The sequence below is a fragment of the Erpetoichthys calabaricus genome, chromosome 8, assembly GCF_900747795.2.
Source record: "Erpetoichthys calabaricus chromosome 8, fErpCal1.3, whole genome shotgun sequence".
NCBI lineage: Eukaryota > Metazoa > Chordata > Cladistia > Polypteriformes > Polypteridae > Erpetoichthys > Erpetoichthys calabaricus.
In genome coordinates this window covers 151,896,995-151,917,177 of record NC_041401.2, presented here as the reverse complement: position 1 = coordinate 151,917,177, position 20,183 = coordinate 151,896,995, and the positions used below count along the sequence as shown (strand labels likewise).

Below are 20,183 nucleotides of genomic sequence, written 5' to 3'. Positions count from 1 at the left end.
TTCATAAACATTAAAATACAATGCAGGGCTTCCATTGTAATGTGTGATGGACACAGGGATCCACCCAGTGTAACAACAAATGGGGGACTTTTTATAATCTTGATGGGATTTCAATATAGGGTTTGTAAAGGATGATATCAATATGGGACTACCTAATTTATCTTACCATGGGCATATTCCAAATTTATTCTCTGACATTTTCTCTCCAGCAACTGAAAAATACTGCTAAGTAAACATAAAAATTCTAACATTATTTTATTTGTACTGTTGAATTAGTAAGTTACAAGACAATTTAGTAGTACTAGGGTGTTGTACCATGTTAGCCATTATGAATGTAGTGAGAAGTCAAGCAAAATGACACCTTTTATTGGCTAACTAAAAAGATTACAATATGCAGGCCTGAGTTGCCTCAAAAGCTTGCATATTGTAATCTTTTTAGTTAGCCAATAAAAGGTGTCATTTTGCTTGACTTCTCACTACAAGACAATTTAGGATATTTTAATTTAAAGAAACTCTTAACACTAGAATCCTTGAAGTCTACGAAAAGACTCATAATCCCAGTGCACCTTAAATACCTTTGAACCTCTCCATCAGTGTCTTTTGTTTTGTAAATGTGTCGATCAGAACAAGCAACAAGCAGCCTGCTGTAAGAAGTCACTTTGTACTGTAAGAAGTCTGTCAACTCTGAGAGGGACAGGCAGGTTCGTTGTACCACATGAACGTCACTTAGTAGCCAAAAGTAGCCAAAATTTACACCGGGAGTTACAGACTCTAATCAAATGTATGTTTTTATTATATTAATACTACTACTACTAATAATAATAATAATAACTGGACATGCAGTTTAACACTAGAATTACCAGAGCCTACAAGAAAACTCGTAAATCTGGTACACCTTAAATCCGTTCACACCTCTCCGTCAGCGTCTTTTGTCCTGTAAATGTGCCGATTAAGACAAGCAGCAAGAAGCCTGCTATTCCATCCCCCCACCATCGCAGAACGTGCACAAAGTTCTCCCAGCTCATGCCTTGATTGATTATCTGGGAGTGAAGTGCTGGAGTTTTAGAGTGGAAATAATAGATCGTTATTTGGAACACATGCATTTCATGCGTGTTCACTTTCTACAGTAATCTGTGTAAACACATTGTTAAAACAAACTTTTTCATATTTTAGTAATAAATGTTACAAAATGTAGGCATAAACTATAGAATGTGTGAAGCCTAACGTCCAAACATCAAATAAACACTTTCACAAAAGGTTCAAGAACAATACAACAGCTTCCGTGGCGTAGCGGTAAGATTTGCTGACTTGTAATCAAGAGTCCCTGGTTCAATCCCGACTGCCACCTATACATGCCGTTTTCAGTAGTGAGCTGCTCTTATTGTTAATATTATACAGTACACACATACATTTGGTTTGTGTCTGTAACAGCCGCTGTACCTTTATAGGACTCAGGGATCTGACGCTGTTACTTTTTATCTGAAACTGGGAATAACTGTAGATGTGAGTGGTGTTTTGAGGCAATGGAACTGGACATTCTCTGATCTGGATGGATAAAAGACATAGGTATATACAGTGGGGCAAAAAGTATTTAGTCACCCACCAATTGTGCAAGATCTCCCACTTAAAAAGATGAGAGAGGCCTGTAATTTTCATCATAGGTATACCTCAACTATGAGAGACAAAATGAGAAAAAAAAATCCAGAAAATCACCCGATCTGATGCTGTTCGTTTTCAAATAATATTGCATTAGTGCGATGATGTTTTCTAAATTGATACTATTCAGGTCATAAAATGATTTCTTCAAAATGTCAAATATATTCTCTCTTTCTTTCAGGTGTGTAATAGAAACCCCAGCACAGAGAGAAGTGTGCGCATTGCAACAGGTACACGTTGTAAATGTAGGAAGGATGGTTATTGTGTGTGTGTAAACTGTTAACATTTGAATCTGATGATTGCATATAGCGCTGAACTTACCTCTGTACTATTCTTTCCTCTGCATGTCCTGGAGTACAAAAAAAACATTACCATACAGCAACATGTGGGGACTGGCAAGATTGGGGAAAAAAAAAAAACACGCAAAACATGCGGTCAGTGATTACTACTGCAAGATGTTATACAAATGAATATGAATAATGTTGCATTCATGCCACAATGTTTTCCGAAATGTACTATACAGGTCATAAAATGAGTTATTCCAAATATTATATACTAGACATTAAGCCCGTTACAATAACGGGCGCTAGAACAGTACTGCATAAACATTAGTAGGAACAGTCTATATTAAATGGCAAGGGACCTTGACCTCATTCTGTGTCTTGTCAAAAATATTTTTGCAAGAAGCCTAAAGTAAAATAATAATAAAAATAAAATAGAAACGTACATGACAATACAGTAAGTATAATTAATATTACATTTATCCTCTCCTCTGTGGCTGTTGATCGATGTGTTGTGTCTCCTATCCTGCCTCTCTTTATTTTAGCTTGCTGTGGCATCTCTCCAGCAAGTACTGTGCAGTTCCCCAGCAAGTATTTTAATCTGTGCTGGCGTGGAGCTGATTATTGTACGTGTGGTGTCTCCCCAGCAACGGATTTTATGTGCGCGAAAATAAATCTACTTTTAAAAGTCATCCTATTGTAATATCATGAAAATTCGTATATTTAGGAAAACCCCTTCAATGACTGACACTTTACACTTTACCGGGCCAAGCTTTTTAATCGCAAATCTGACATCCTCAGAGTGAACACTTGCACAACAACACACACTAATCCCACCTCTTTGGGGAAGCTGGTCTCCGCGTATCAGTACCCGATTGGATTTTTCGTGCCTTATGTTTTAGGTGTTCCCTCATTTCTTGAAATCCGATTGGATCAGCTGCGCGATATTTTATAGGTCCCGCCCTCTCTGTCTTGTGTGACGCGTCAGGCAGCCTTTGAAGCATCTGCTAGAGGCCGGTGACTCTGCCACTCATTCCGCCCTTCCCTGTACTTCCGCCTTGTCCGTAATATGCGTTTAATTTTCTGTCACAACAGTGGGCAATCAGCAGAGTCTCTCCAGGAACTGACGTAATGTGTGGCGTGTAGCTGATAATCGTGGCTGTAGAGTCTCTCCACCAAGTACTGTGCAGTTCCCCAGCAAGTATTTTAATCTGTTCTGGCATGCAGCTGATTATTGTATATGTGGCGTCTCCCCAGTAACGGATTTTATGTGCGCAGCCGCGAGTACCCAATCGGGACTCTCCCCAGCAATGATGTCCTTTATTAAAGACTGCCCCGCTCATGTGCACTTCACCAGAAGACACGGACACATGGACGCACACAGGGATTTTATTAAAGAGGATATCTATGTCTTTTATCCATCCAGATCAGAGAATGTCCAGTTCCATTGCTTCAAAACACCACTCACATCTACAGTTATTCCCAGTTTCAGATAAAAAGTAACAGCGTCAGATCCCTGAGTTACAGTTGTTGGGGGGGGGGGTTGGGGGGGTTTGTATGCATCGTGGTCGTGACTGAGAGAATAAAAGTGGGAAAAAAAAGGTAACTTTTACAAGTCCTTTTAATGTACAGCGGCTGTTACAGACACAAACGAAATGTATGTGTGTACTGTATACTATTAACAATAAGAGCAGCTCACTACTGAAAATGGCAAATAGAAGAGACAGTTGGGATCGAACCAAGGACTCTTGATTACAAGTCAGCAAATCTTACCGCTACGTCACGAAAGCTGTCGTATCGTCCTTGAACCTTTTGTGAAAGTGTTTATTTGATCTTTGGACTTCAGGCTTCACACATTCTATAGTTTATGCCTACATTTTGTAACATTTATTACTAAAATATGAAAAAGTTTCTGTTTTAACAATGTGTTTACACAGATTACTATAGAAACGGAACACGCATGAAATGCATGTGTTCCAAATAACGATCTATTATTTCCACTCTAAAACTCCAGCACTTCACTCCCAGATAATCAATCAAGGCATGAGCTGGGAGAACTTTGTGCATGTTCTGCGACGGTGGGGGGATGGAATAGCAGGCTCCTTGCTGCTTGTCTTAATCGGCACATTTACAGGACAAAAGACGTTGACGGAGGTGTGTGAACGGATTTAAGGTGGGCCGGAATTACGAGTTTTCTCGTAGGCTCTGGTAATTCTAGTGTTAACTGGTAGACTGCACTGTGCTTACCAACATACCTCTCAAATATAAGACATATTTATATTACTTTTACTACATTGTTATATTTGTTATATTTTGGGGATTATATGAAAGAACATTAGTTTGGTTTTAAAAAACAAACGAATGACAGAAATATAGTGCTTGCATATCTGTACTTAGCAACGAAGTATGTTGTTTTGCCTTTCCTGCTAAGTGGTATAATCACAGTGGTTTATGCTTTGAAGTAGTAAATATATTTTATTTCGGTATTAACAAATGATACAGCTAATTTCATCACCAGTATAGGCAAGCCAAACAGCCACTTCTTTCAGAAACTTGATTCGACTTTTACTTACTATAGCTGTTTGCGCTGCCAGCTCCCAGTCCTGTGTGCATAACAGTGCATGCTGTGTACATTTCCTTTGTGACTACGATATCTATAAACAAGTTAGAAAATGGAAGGATGCTTAAATGAACATCAATGGACATGCTCTATATAATCACAGACTGTTTTGTATTCAACATGTGTTGATGTGGTACTATATTATGATCACCATGAGCTCTTTTAATATGTAGTCCTTATTCCCGTTATTCTCATGTATTACATATCCTTCATGAAATAATTCATTTATGTGCAGTCACACGAGTGCAGTACCGGCTATCATTTAATTACTACCATTACAGAAAAAAAACTAAAGACGTTATATTTTTGAATCGTTGGTATTGACTGGTACAGAAAGTATCGGTTCTTTAGATATCCCTAATTAGTAGGATTCTGAAGCTGTGCCACCACATCTTCATAGGCTTACTTTTGAAATGCAATATTGAACAAATGCAAGAATTTTGTTGGCACATTAGTATTCCATATCACTTTCATGGCTTAGATGAACCACACATTTCACATCTAAAAACAAATAATAAACAGACCTCTTGCTTTAAGATACTTGTTACACTTATAAGTAAAGTTAAAGCAAAACACATTCCATAAAAGGGAATAATTTTAATTGTTTAAAACTACAGAATCGTTTCCACAGAAATACTTTTTATTTAAAACTTATTTTTAACCAGATGCATTTAAAAATAATTTATGAAACTCTTTCCTTTCCAATTCTGTTGGGTGGAAATTATAGAACTACATTATATTTAGTGCTCCACAGGGTCATCACGACAGCGGAGAGAACAATTGATTGTACCCTCTCCACTCTTGAACAAATCTACACCTTCCGATGCCGCAAAAAAGCAATAGACATTTCACAGGATTTATCACATCCTGGTCATTGCCTCTTCCAGCTTTTGCCATTGGGCAAGAGATACAGAGCAATGAAAACCAGGACAAACTGCCTTAAAAACAGCTTTTATCCAAAAGCAATCATGGCCCTGAACTCAGAACTGCTCCATATCATTCTCCCAATTTGCAATATAGACCTTAAGTCAACCAGAGCAATTTGTATATATAACAAGTACTTTTATTACTATTCAGTTTGTTATTAGTTTCCCTCTTCTTGTCTTTTTAACTCTTATGCCTCACACTGAGTCGACTGCACCTTCAATTTTGTTGTTCCTTTGTAAAAGTGACAATGACAATAAAGATCTATCTATCTATCTTTAATAATTTTGGAGATACAGTAAATGGTATTTCATGAATTGGAATAATTTATTTAAAAGAGCTCAATAAGGTAAGGTTCCCTAATTACCCACTTGATCCTTGTAAAAAATGCCTCTATTTTTTTAAATTTTACTCCTTATATGGGGTTTCCTTCTAACCCAGCCACAGGGGATGCACAAACCAGTATGTTTCTTTGTGCCTGTCCCAAGCCTGGAGAAATGGGGAGGGTTACGTCAGGAAGGACATCCAGTGTAAAATTTTGCTAGATCAATATTTGGACAATACAGATTTCCACACTGGATCAGTTGAGGCCTGGGTTAATAACGGCTGCCACTAGTACTGTTAGCCAAAAGGGTGCTGGTAGAAATCGGGCTACTGTTGGCCGAAGAAGTAGAAGAAGAGGGTGGGACGTGTCCAGAGGCAGGAGGAGAGGAGGAAGGTAAAGGGAGTGGAACTGTGGGTAGGAAATTTGAATGTTGGCAGTATGACTGATAAGGGGGGAGGAGTTAGCTGATGTGATGGAGAAAAGGAAGGTCGATATATTGTGCGTGCAAGAGACTAAAGGGGAGTAAGGCCAGGTGGTTCGGAGGTGGATTCAAATTGTTGTATCATGGTGTGGATAGGAGGAGAAATGGGGTAGGGATTAGTCTGAAGGAACATTATGTCAAGAGTGTTTTGGAGGTGAACACATGTTGCTGTATGCTTTTTCTTTTGTACTCCAGGACATGCAGAGGAAAGCATAGTAAAGAGCAGCAGCTTCAGCGCTATATGCAATCATCAGACACTCCCCATCTGACACTGCTGTATTCACATAAAGACGCACTATAGCTCACCCAAGGTGTGTAATAAAAACCACAGCATAGACAGAAGTGAGTACATTGTAACAGGTAGACACGTTGTAAATGTAAGAAAGACGATCCTTGCATGTGTGTGAACTCTTAACATTTGAATCTGATGATTGCATATAGCGCTGTCTTATTCAGTGCGCGCAAGAACATGCAGGTGACCAGTTGCTGTGTGCTACAACATGCTGGTGGTGATCAACGCACATTTTAAAAAAAGAAAGAGACAAATATATGTGACGTTTTGATGAAATCATTTTATGACGCGAATAGTGCCAATCAGAAAACATCGTCAAAGTAATGCAATATTATTTGAAAACGAACAGCGTCAGATCGGGTGTGAATTTATACTGTGGCGCTGTTAGAGTCAGATCAGAAGCTGAATAAGCTCCTGTTCTGACTAAGTAAAAAAGCATGAATTAATCAACAGAAACAACCGCGATCAACATTTTAAACTTAACGATTTACAGTGCATACCAATTTATAAATTTTATGTCCATTTGAGATTACAAAGAAGAAAAAAACACTTCCTCCCCAGCGAGGAATCGAACTCGGGTCTCTAAGGCACGGCAAGGCTGCTATGCTCTGATTCTGCAAATCTTAGTGTTTCGCCACGGAAGGTGTTGTATCATCCTTGAACCTTTTGTGAAAAGTGTTTATTTGATGTTTGGACGTCAAGCTTCACACATTCTATAGTTTATGCCCACATTTTGTAACATTTATTACTACAATATGAAAAAGTTTCTGTTTTAACAATGTGTTTACACAGATTACTGTAGAAACCGAACATGCATGAAATGATCTATTATTTCCACTCTAAAACTCCAGCACTTCACTCCCAGATAATCAAACAAGGCATGAGCTGGGAAAACTTAGTGAATGTTCTGCGACGGTGGGGGATGGAATGGCCGGCTGCTTGCTGCTCGTCTTAATCGGCACATTTAGAAGACAAAAGAGAGGTGAGAACGGTTTTAAGGTGGGCCGGATCTCCGAGTTTTTTTCGTAGACTCTGGTAATTCTAGTGTTAAGAGAAGTTGGCTACATATTTTTAAAGCCAGAAAACACTGAATTATATGGTGATGGCTCAAAGAAATTATCCTGAAGGTCATGGTGTAGATCTTTGCTGAGATGATGCTAAAAATTGGTGAAGTGTTTTGATCCAAAAAAAAGGTGATCAAACTATGTAAGAGCCTATTCCAGAATGTTAAAAAAGGCTACCACAGCCATTCAAACCTTAGACATGTAAGAGTAAGTCTGTTTTTGGCCATATCACAACGTACCTGTTTTTTTACAAGTTCAAAGATATTCCTTAGAAATAATACAAGGTTGATTTTTTTTTTCAGGATCCAACAGTTGTAGGCTTGATCAATCTTGCAGTGCAACTTCATTCATATACTATAAACTTACAGTAACTCTTTTTAAAGCTTTACACAAGTATATGTTTCAAAATAAATTGCATATCAACATTGGGTCGCCAAAACATTCAAGAAGATGTTGATATACTTTTGGCCTAAGTACAATTCTCATCCAAAGGAAGGATGTGGGTTTCATGTCAATGGGTAGGGATGTGGATTTTGTTACTTAACATAATCAAAAATGTGGAAGTGCCTTTGTGCAATTTTAGACAACACCCTGAGTAGGAAACATGGTCATACTCATGTCTTAGCCTGCTTATTTATGCAAAGCTACTATTAGAAGATAGTAAAGGGAGTGCATATTGCCTTAAAAATGCTGTATGGGCTTCTGAATGGCAGTTGCTGCATTGCTAATAAGTGGATTTCTTAAGGGAGAGGTCTGAGAAGCATCTCTTTAATATAATCATGTTACCAAAACTCTTCCCTTATGTTAGTGTGTTTATTTTGATTTGATTGCTCACCTCTTGTTTGTTCTGTGACATCTGTGCTACAATATTTTCTAGTTAGAAGATTAAATAAATGCATTTCGACAGTAACTTGAAGAAAAAGAAAATACTAGGAAAAAGAGCAAAAAGGTATTTTGTTTCATATTTTGGACATTCACACCTTAACAGTAGGGTTTAAATGCTGATTGTTGGTGTTTCAGTATATTGGTAAAGCATAGTTTAAAAAAAACACAAAACAATACAGTACATTCATGACATATTGCATTATTAATGACACAATAATCCTGCCAGCTGAACATCTGGCAACACTACTTATTTATTTATTTAGATTTTCAACAATGTTTTTAGATTGAAATCTTAAGCACAGTAATTTTTAGCAACTACATAATTATTGATAAGAAACAAAAAAAGGATTGGAGTGATAATTATTTCACTACTAACATAGGAAAATTTAGATAGTAAATGTGGGAACCAACCTTTTCAACAAAATCCCTCTCTGGCCTTTCTTCAACCTAAAATAAACAAAAGAAATAATTTTGACTAACAAGGAAGGTGCAACTGTAAAAATAAAATGCAAAATGGACTGAGAAGCACATTTTAAATAAGAGTAATAACAGGTTTGTAGGGCAAAGGACGTTTTAATACTTTACACTGAAAAATGTAATTCAAAAATATTTCTTTACTGCTTATGTTACAAAGACAAAAACTAAAGTGCTCAAAAAACATTTTTGATGCTTGATTGAAGTTATCACTACAACAAACACTGCCAAAAAGTAAAAGGCAGATATATTACATTATAAGACAGGTAGACTTACCTGCACACATTCTTAAGAATAATTTTACCTAAGCAATTAATAATAGGAATGTTTATCAGACATATGCAATGTAAATCATTGGAAAAGGAACAAAGGAAGTTCTCATAAACAACAGTCTGATTTGAAGACAAATACGGTTACCATTTTTGGCTAAGCAGAGGTTACTGTAAGCCTTTTTTTTGTTATTGGTTCACATTGCCAAACAGGTAATATTAAACTTAGATGGTCAGATAGTCAGACAAACTGACATACCACTTCTGGGTACACACAGTACATGTTCTGAAAATTCCTTAACAAAATCCTTAGATAGAATTTAATCAAATTATGGGTTTACTCTTCTTTTTTTATTTTATTGAAATCACACAACATTCCATACAAATAAATCAATTTTTACAAAAATAAGATACAAAACAAACCAACCCCCATCCCTGAGAAAGAGAGCTAAGCCAGTAGGGTAAAACTTAAAGCTAGTAAAAATAAGTAAATAGATGAATTACTAAGTGAATAAAGATAAATGGAGAAGAAAAACAAAGGACGAGAATCTACTTCCTTAGTGCTTTAAAAGCTTATTCTAAAATGTTACTAATTAGATCCTACCAGGTTTTGAAAAAGTTCTGCACAGATCCTCTAAGTACGAATTAGATTTTTTCCAGTTTCAAATAGTATATAACATTAGTTACCCACTGACTTATAATAGGAGAGTTAGGATTCTTCCAGTTGAGCAAGATAAGTCTACGTGCCAATAGTGTAGTAAAGGCAATTACAGTTTGTTTGTCCTTCTCCACTTTAAGCCCATCTGGGAGTACACCAAACACAGCTGTTAATGGGTTAGGAGGGATTGTGACACCAAGGCTGTCTGATAGGCATTTAAAGATTTTGATCCAGAATGATGTTAACCCTTTAACCGCCAACTCCCTAAATATTCCCCACGCCAGGCGAAATCTGAACAATTTTCGTTTTTTTACTTTTTTACATTTTTTTTACATTTTTTACATTTATTCAAGCAGTATTGACCACTAAATGTTGTGCAAGTTGCCAGTGTATACACGAAATCTATAAATGTAACCTGAATTCTCAGCTAAGCAAAACATCTTGATACCAAACCGTGCCCTTTTCAATGGTAGATACTGTCGAAACTGTAAGCGGCCCTTCCACGACAATAAACTTTCATCAACTGCAACTGACGGTCCTGGCATGTAGGGCAACTGAAATGCTTCAAATAAATGATCAATCAAAGGACGTAGCTTGAACAAGTGGTCGCGGTTTGGATCTTTCTTATCTGGCTCGTTTCTGTTGTCATTCAAATGAAAGAATTTCAGCAGCAAAGAGAATCGGTTACGTGTCATGACAGCTGCAAAAATAGGTGTTGCATACATAGGATCTGTAGACCAGTACATCTCAATATCTGGTTTTCTGATTATTCCCATCAACATCAAAATCCCAATGAATTTTTTCATTTCGTTTTCATCAGTGTCAAACCAAGCACGAACACAGGAATGTGGAGGTAAATTGGGATTTTTCTCAATAAACTGTGCTGCATACAGATTTGTCTGATGAACAAAATGTCTGATCAAATCAGGTGACACAAACAGCTCATAAAACTGCTCAGCAGTGTAATTGTTTACATCAACAATAAAGCCACACGTTCCCTCAAACGAATGCAGAAAAGGTAGTTCACCACGGGCAGCAGCCCAGCTGAGATGCTGGGGATACACCCACTCAGCGCCGTCATCCGATGCCTCTTCATTCACAGTATCATGCAGCGCACGTTGCTGCTCATCACTGTCACTAAAATCTTCTTCAGAACTGCTACAATCATGATCAGAACTGTCCAAAATCGCCTGCAAAGCCTCACTTGAAGTCAGTTTACGTTTCGCCATATTCACAGCTGTTACATGCGAATCACGTCACATGACCGGCCAAAACAACCACAGACTTGTCGAAATACAACGTAGTAATAATACCCACGCCAAACCATCAGTTATACTACTTGCCAGGCATTCATATAACCACAGGCAAATGTGCCGGATAATTCCGGCAGTATGGCGTTAGCAATAAAACAACGGTGCCGGATATATCCGGCAGAGGGCGGTTAAGGGGTTAATTTGGTGCAGGTCCAGAACATGTGGCCTAGTGACGCTGGAACTGGATTGCAACGTTTGCAGGTTGGATCTTGCCCTGGAATTATTTTGGGCAATTTTAAGCGAGACAGATGTGCTCGATATTTAATTTTGAGTTGAATAATTGTATGCTTTGCACATATGGAGCTTGAGTGAATTTCCTGTATTGCTACCTTCCACTCCTTTTCTGAGATGTTGAGTGAGAGATCCTTTTGCCCAACATCCTCTTGGATCTTTGAAAGGGAGGGACTCTACTGCAGAATGGTTTTGTATATTGCAGAAATGCTGTCTGAGTCCTCAAGACTGATCAACATTTTTTCCGGCATAGAGGTGGGAGGTGAGGAAAAGGGCAGGTTCTGTTTAACAAAGTTTCTGATTTGAAGGTAATGAAAGAAATGTGTTGCTGGAAAGTTAAATTTGGAATGTAATTGTTCGTAGGATGCAAAGACGTTGTCTATGTACAGATCTCTAAGTGATTTAATCCCATATGTTTTCCAGATATTAAAAACTGCATATGTATGAGAAGGTGGAAAAAGGTGGTTCTCGTGCAGAGGTGCCACAGATAAAAGCTTCTTTCCACTACATTGGTTCCATGTTCTGAGTGAGTGAAGCACAATTTGGTTGTTAGTATATTGGCGATAACTTGCATTTATTAGGGTGCAAAGCAGGGAATATAAAGAAGTGCTGCAGGATTTTATTTCTATTGCGGACCACGCCTGTGCATATTCATCTATTTGTGTCAGGTTTTTTATAGCTTGTATATTTGCTGTAATCAGTATATTGCTGTAGTCTGTGATGGCTAATATGGAGACAGGAGTAAGGAATATGTAAGCTGATTTGTATTACGTTACATAAAATTAAAATATGTATCCTAATATATACATGTTTATCATAACAGAGTAAGTTAAAACCATACAATTCAAGTAACTAAGCAGTTGGTAACATTGAACAACCTGTGCAAACTGATTGGCAGTGCTGCTACTAACATAATGGAGTCTTGGTCACAGGTCAAGCACATAAGTGAATGACAGTTGACGGCATAATTTTGCAAGTTGGTAATACACTACTAAATGTTATGATTCAGCATGCTGGCAGTGGGACAAAATATTTGTGCTGGTATGTATAGGATCTGAAATGATGGAAAGCTTGCCTCCAGTGCAGTTGCTACATCAGACTGTGACATGTCTAGTCAGTTAGAGGTTATAGTGAGGAGCCAAAAGGACAGAGTGACTTTCTTCAAGATTTAAAAAAAGGAAAGGTACTTCTGAACAAGTTTGTCAAAGGATCCTGAGGCAAGCAAAACGGATAAAAATCATTTTTACATAATTGTAAAGACTCTCTGTCTGTTTGTTTTTTATTCGTCCAACTTTTAGCCTGCTTCAGAATAACAAGTGGTATGAAATTCTACAGGGTGGTTTATTGACTGAGAACCAGCACCATGGAGGATGTGATGCCTTTCTAATGGTTAGCAGGCTTGCCTTTCAACCTAGATACCGGGGTTCAATTTCTGCCCATTTTCTTTAATCAAGCAGTTCCCTATTATTTTTGTGAAGGCCTCAAGCTGCCCTGGGTGGAGCCATATCAACTAGAGTTGTTTACTGCAATTTGTGTTTCCCTGTACCTGAAGGAAGAGCCAAGACATTTGCATACAAAGCAGCTATCCAGTACTATCAAAAGTTTTATAATAAATGCAACAAGTTTAGGATAATAATGTTTGGTAATGTGCATTAACTTTTTCCCTTTTCACTTTCTCACTCAGGCAATGCAAGGTAACTTAGATAGCATACACAGTACACAAAATATCTAACAGAATAATCTATGTTAAAAGCCCTCTGGTGATAAGGGCAAAGTGAACAAACAATATTTTATATCAAACATTACCATTTTTAAATATATCCAATATAATGGTCTCTTAAAGTGACCCTGCATGGATCTTCAAATTAATGAATAAACATTTCCTGTAAGACTGTTGCGTTTATGAAAAGATATTTTTGCATTCTGTAAGTGCTCATACAATGTAAATAATTCTGAACAAAAAAACGTCACCATTAAAGTTAAAACAAGCAAAGGACAATTAGTAAAAAATCAGGCTACATTCAAATGTTAGTGAAACAATCCAAACACCCCAAAACAGTTAATTTAAGGAATTGTTATTTTTAAAGGATTTTTTCCAATATAACAGATGTTTTAAATTACTTTTAAATATATCTTACTGCAGATTTAACTCCTAGTTAGTTATTATAATAACTGCAAAAACATAACATGCAGCACCATGGACTGTATGTTCCAGTTTAAACTTTACTTAGTACTTGAATTTTTTTTGGCACTTTCAGAAATTAACAGAGTTGAAGCTCCTGAGGAAAAAAAAAGATTTTGCTTAGGAAACTGATGACATAACAATGGGATTTACTAGAGCTGACTTTAAACTATTTTTTTTACAAATTGATTCAGTGATGCAGTATATAGGCAGCAAACTGCAAAATTAAAAAATATTTTTTTCCTCTAACATTTGTTCAAGTACAGAACAATTGAGAGAAAAATGTTCTTGATAGAAAGAAAATTCACACTTGGTGGTTTATGTTTGAGATCAGAAAGGTGATCATTTTTAAAGATACTGTACATTGCTAATTTTTCAATCTTTGTTTGGAATATAAAGTGAATACTGTTGCTTGATCTTTTTTTTTCAATGATTTGAACTCATCCCAATAATGTACAAAAATCAAGTATTGAAACAACTATTCAAAAAATTTAAAAAAAAAACACTATTCTAGTGGCGATTACAATATATTTGGACCTGAAACAATATGTGAGGTGTGATGGAAGATATATAGGAGAAGAACAACTATTACACCATATGGCACCAAACATTAGGGTTATTAAATATCAGTAAGCATTGCTGAACACAAATGTTGCGTGGGGAAGTACCACTTTTACACATTCTGTAAAAAAATGCGTTTGAACCCACTGCTGCCATTACCACTGAAAACTCTTTTAACAGGAAAAGTAGTAAGAATAAAGTGAATTGAACTGAATATGCAATTGGCAAAAGGTTCATAGCTTTGGCTACATACTAAACTTCATGAAAATAATATTTCATTCATGGGCAAGAAAATAATTTTATCACAAAAATCTACAAGTTTGCATTCATTTTCCAACATGTTTCTAGAAGAATAGAGATGTTAAAGGTGATAAGAAAGGGAGAGGGACAGGGTCCTGTCTATCCTTAGCTAATGTTTCTGAGCAGCAGTTAATGTGCAAGCAGTGACTTGGGCCTTGTGTAGCAGACTGCATAAACCGCAGAAAAAAGGAAAGGATTTTATAGTAACATCTGTGTGATGCCATTATATGCTATAGGGAAGCTGGCTATTAAAATCAAATGGTCAGCTGCCTTCTTAATTTCAGGCTGTATTATGAACTTATGCTTGTTTGTGTGTGTTTTTTTTTTAAACATAGAAAACTTCATCAGTTTTGTCATGAAAACTAATTTACTAACTATTGCTTCTGCAACACCCCACCCAACTATTTAGCTTTACACTGTTATTCTTGAAAGTATCATTTCACCACATAAGTCGCACCTTGCTTCTGCACATTTATGCCTAAGCCAAGATGAGATGTCCTAATCTGTACTTAGTTCAACTTTTAACACTTTTTTTTTTAGTTAATATTATATTATTGTGGAACTCTTAAATTCCCATCAAGATCATAAAGTTATTTTTATTTATTAATACAATGAATAGTATCTGTATAGCTAGATTAAATGCAAACATCAATATGTCCATATCAGTAAGTGAGCCACACATGCCTTCAGAATATTAGGTGAAAGCCATTCGACAAAAACCTAGGCAGAATTTGTTTTTAAACTTTTTTTCCTGCCAATTTATAGGTGACATACATTGCTGTCTTTAGCTGAAGAAAATCAATATATTGAAAGTTAAAGTGTCATTTGCTTCCTATACTATACTATAAAGTAATGTAGTGGTCAGTGAAGAAGTGGCTTTAAGAATTAAAACAAATACAAAACAAACAAAAGCAATAATTTAGTTTCTAGCCTTATATTTTTAAAGAAGCTACTAATTAACAAAAAGTATCTAAATCAAAAAGTATGCACTACAGTAAATAAATAAATAAATATATACATACATACACAAATAAATGCACAAAAAGTAACAATATTGTGCAATGTGTCCCTAAAATAATAATAACATTTGTAAGCATTATAAAAAATGTTTTAAACTTATTTATAATTTATTTAATAATTTATTTATTTCAATGACAACACACGCAACATGAAATTAATGCTGGCACTTATTTCACCCATTAAAATAAAAGGGCTTTTAGTGATTGGTTGAGCTTTCCTCTAGTAACCGGAGCTTAGAGCAACTTGGTAAAGAGCAACAATATTCAACATTCCAAAGACAAGCATTCAAAGGTCACTAATCAACATTCATCTGTGAGTGACTGCTATTAACAAATGTCACAAAGTGCACTTTGTGGCTGACAGCACAAGGAAAACTCTACTTATGGAAGACGATACACCAATCAAAAAACAATAATCGCTAGAGCCCACCCTCCAAACTTTGATGAGTGAAAGTGAGATTTTAAATTAGGCTGCATGTGTTATCATTGAAATGAATATATAATTAAATTATTAAACAATTAAAACTGAAAATATTTAAATAATTAAATAAACTCATAAAGCAAATGTAACAATATATTGAAATCTCTTGGATAATTTATTTTTACTCACGTTTCACTTTATTATTTATTGTCTCATTGGTCAATATATTTATTTATACATATACATAAATGCACATACAGTGGTGTGAAAAACTATTTGCCCCCTTCCTGATTTCTTATTCTTTTGCATGTTTGTCACACAAAATGTTTCTGATCATCATACACATTTAACCATTAGTCAAATATAACACAAGTAAACACAAAATGCAGTTTTTAAATGATGGTGTTTATTATTTAGGGAGAAAAAAAATCCAAACCTACATGGCCCTGTGTGAAAAAGTAATTGCCCCCTTGTTAAAAAATAACCTAACTGTGGTGTATCACACCTGAGTTCAATTTCTGTAGTCACCCCCAGGCCTGATTACTGCCACACCTGTTTCAATCAAGAAATCACTTAAATAGGAGCTGCCTGACACAGAGAAGTAGACCAAAAGCACCTCAAAAGCTAGACATCATGCCAAGATCCAAAGAAATTCAGGAACAAATGAGAACAGAAGTAATTGAGATCTATCAGTCTGGTAAAGGTTATAAAGCCATTTCTAAAGCTTTGGGACTCCAGCGAACCACAGTGAGAGCCATTATCCACAAATGGCAAAAACATGGAACAGTGGTGAACCTTACCAGGAGTGACCGGCCGACCAAAATTACCCCAAGAGCGCAGAGACGACTCATCCGAGAGGTCACAAAAGACCCCAGGACAACGTCTAAAGAACTGCAGGCCTCACTTGCCTCAATTAAGGTCAGTGTTCACGACTCCACCATAAGAAAGAGACTGGGCAAAAACGGCCTGCATGGCAGATTTCCAAGACGCAAACCACTGTTAAGCAAAAAGAACATTAGAGCTCGTCTCAATTTTGCTAAGAAACATCTCAATGATTGCCAAGACTTTTGGGAAAATACCTTGTGGACTGATGAGACAAAAGTTGAACTTTTTGGAAGGCAAATGTCCCATTACATCTGGCGTAAAAGGAACACAGCATTTCAGAAAAAGAACATCATACCAACAGTAAAATATGGTGGTGATAGTGTGATGGTCTGGGGTTGTTTTGCTGCTTCAGGACCTGGAAGGCTTGTTGTGATAGATGGAACCATGAATTCTACTGTCTACCAAAAAATCCTGAAGGAGAATGTCCGGCCATCTGTTCGTCAACTCAAGCTGAAGCGATCTTGGGTGCTGCAACAGGACAATGACCCAAAACACACCAGCAAATCCACCTCTGAATGGCTGAAGAAAAACAAAATGAAGACTTTGGAGTGGCCTAGTCAAAGTCCTGACCTAAATCCAATTGAGATGCTATGGCATGACCTTAAAAAGGCGGTTCATGCTAGAAAACCCTCAAATAAAGCTGAATTACAACAATTTTGCAAAGATGAGTGGGCCAAAATTCCTCCAGAGCGCTGTAAAAGACTCATTGCAAGTTATCGCAAACACTTGATTGCAGTTATTGCTGCTAAGGGTGGCCCAACCAGTTATTAGGTTCAGGGGGCAATTACTTTTTCACACAGGGCCATGTAGGTTTGGATTTTTTTTTCTCCCTAAATAATAAAAACCACCATTTACAAACTGCATTTTGTGTTTACTTGTGTTATATTTGACTAATGGTTAAATGTGTTTGATGATCAGAAACATTTTGTGTGACAAACATGCAAAAGAATAAGAAATCAGGAAGGGGGCAAATAGTTTTTCACACCACTGAACATACATATATATGCCTGCGCTTGGGAAAGGAGATCATAACCTGGTTCAGCTTCAGCCTCACTATAAACCAAAAGTTAGAGTCCTACCTGTAACCACACGATCATTCAGGAAGTGGACCCCGGAGGCTGAGAATACTCTGAGAGAACTTTTTGGAACTACAGACTGGGATATCCTGCAGGGATCTCATAATGAGAACATTGAGGAAGTTGTTGACTGCACTACTGACTACATCAACTTCTGTATGGACATTGTAGTTCCAGTAAGAACAGTACGCTGCTATGCTAACAACAAGCCATGGATTACAAGTGACATCAAGGGCCTTTTGAATCAGAAGAAAAGGGCTTTTAAAGACGGTGATCAGCATGAGCTCAAGCGCGTGCAGAAGGAACTCCGAGTCCAACTCAGGGCGGCGAAGGAGCAGTACAGGAGAAAGCTGGAGCAGAAGTTGCAGAATAACAGCATGAAGGAAGTGTGGGATGGGATGAAGATCATCACTGGCTGCAGCTCGAAGCGGGGTACCACCATTGAGAGAGACGTGAAGAGAGCAAACCAAATGAACAACTTTTTTAACAGGTTTGACCACCCTAACCCACTCTCACTCTCACCTCGGAGTACTGCACCCTCCACACATCCTTCTGCTGATACCAGCATAGGAAAAACATCCCCACCCATAATAACAACAGCGCAAGTGAGCAGAGAGCTGAGGAGACTTCGTGCCAGCAAAGCAGCGGGTCCAGATGGAGTATCGCCACGACTGCTGAAGGTCTGTGCATCGGAGCTGGGGGGTCCTCTACAGCGCATCTTCAACCTGAGCCTGGAACAGGGGAGAGTCCCGAGGCTTTGGAAAACATCTTGTATCACCCCAGTCCCAAAGGTATCACGTCCTAGTGAGCTGAATGACTTTCGGCCTGTTGCTCTGACATCACATGTGATGAAGACCATGGAGAGGCTGCTGCTTCACCACCTTAGGCCACAGGTTCAACACGCCCTTGACCCTCTGCAGTTTGCATATCAGGAGAAGGTGGGAGCGGAAGATGCCATCATCTATATGCTACACCGATCCCTCTCTCACTTGGACAGAGGCAGTGGTGCTGTAAGAATTATGTTTCTAGACTTCTCTAGCGCCTTCAACACAATCCAACCTCTGCTCCTTAGGGACAAGCTGACAGAGATGGGATTAGATTCATACCTAGTGGCATGGATCATGGACTATCTTAAAGACAGACCTCAGTATGTGCGTCTTGGGAACTGCACGTCTGACATTGTGGTCAGCAACACAGGAGCGCCACAAGGGACTGTACTTTCTCCGGTCCTGTTCAGCCTATATACATCGGACTTCCAATACAACTCGGAGTCCTGCCATGTGCAAAAGTTCGCTGATGACACTGCTATCGTGGGCTGTATCAGGAATGGGCTGGAGGAGGAGTATAGGGACCTAATCAATGACTTTGTTAAATGGTCCGACTCAAACCACCTACACCTGAACACCAGCAAAACCAAGGAGCTGGTGGTGGATTTTAGGAGGCCCAGACCCCTCATAGACCCAGTGATCATCAAAGGTGACTGTGTGCAGATGGTGCAGACCTATAAATATCTGGGAGTGCAGCTGGATGATAAATTAGACTGGACTGCCAATACTGATGCGCTGTGCAAGAAAGGACAAAGCCGGTTATACTTCCTTAGAAGGCTGGCTTCCTTCAACATCTGCAATAAGATGCTGCAGATGTTCTATCAAACAGTTGTGGCGAGCGCCCTCTTCTACGCAGTGGTGTGCTGGGGAGGCAGCATTAAGAGGAAAGACGCCTCACGCCTGGACAAACTGGTGAGGAAGGCAGGCTCTATTGTTGGCATGGAGCTGGACAGTTTAACATCTGTGGCAGAGCGAAGGGCGCTCAGCAGGCTCCTATCAATTATGGAGAATCCACTGCATCCACTAAATAATGTCATCTCCAGACAGAAGAGCAGCTTCAGCGACAGACTGCTGTCACTGTCCTGCTCCACAGACAGATTGAGGAGATCGTTCCTGCCCCAAACTATGCGACTCTTTAATTCCACCAGGGGGGGTAAACGTTAATATTTAACATTATACATAGTTATTGTCTGTTTTTCACCTGCATTGTTATCATTCTTTAATTTAATATTATTTATTGTATCAGTATGCTGCTGCTGAAGAATGTGAATTTCCCATTGGGATTAATAAAGTATCTATCTATCTATCTATCTATCTATCTATATATATATATATATATACACATATACATATACACACATACACTTATTAATTTAAATAGTCTGAAATATTCCTCCATACAATATAAGGTGCAAATCCAATATTTTAAATAAACTTTA

The 20,183-nt window shown here is 37.8% G+C and overlaps 1 protein-coding gene across 32 annotated transcripts in view; it reads right to left on the bottom strand.

Annotated features, from left to right (window-relative positions):
* Nucleotides 1–20,183, bottom strand: part of lrrfip1a (leucine rich repeat (in FLII) interacting protein 1a) — a 274,944-nt gene that overhangs the window by 50,448 nt on the left and 204,313 nt on the right. For all 32 annotated transcript variants that reach the window (XM_051930476.1, XM_051930489.1, XM_051930479.1 and 29 more), the window contains one exon: nucleotides 8,940–8,975. In XM_051930476.1, the coding sequence (XP_051786436.1) occupies nucleotides 8,940–8,975 (36 nt within the window). The remainder of the gene's footprint in view (nucleotides 1–8,939; nucleotides 8,976–20,183) is intronic.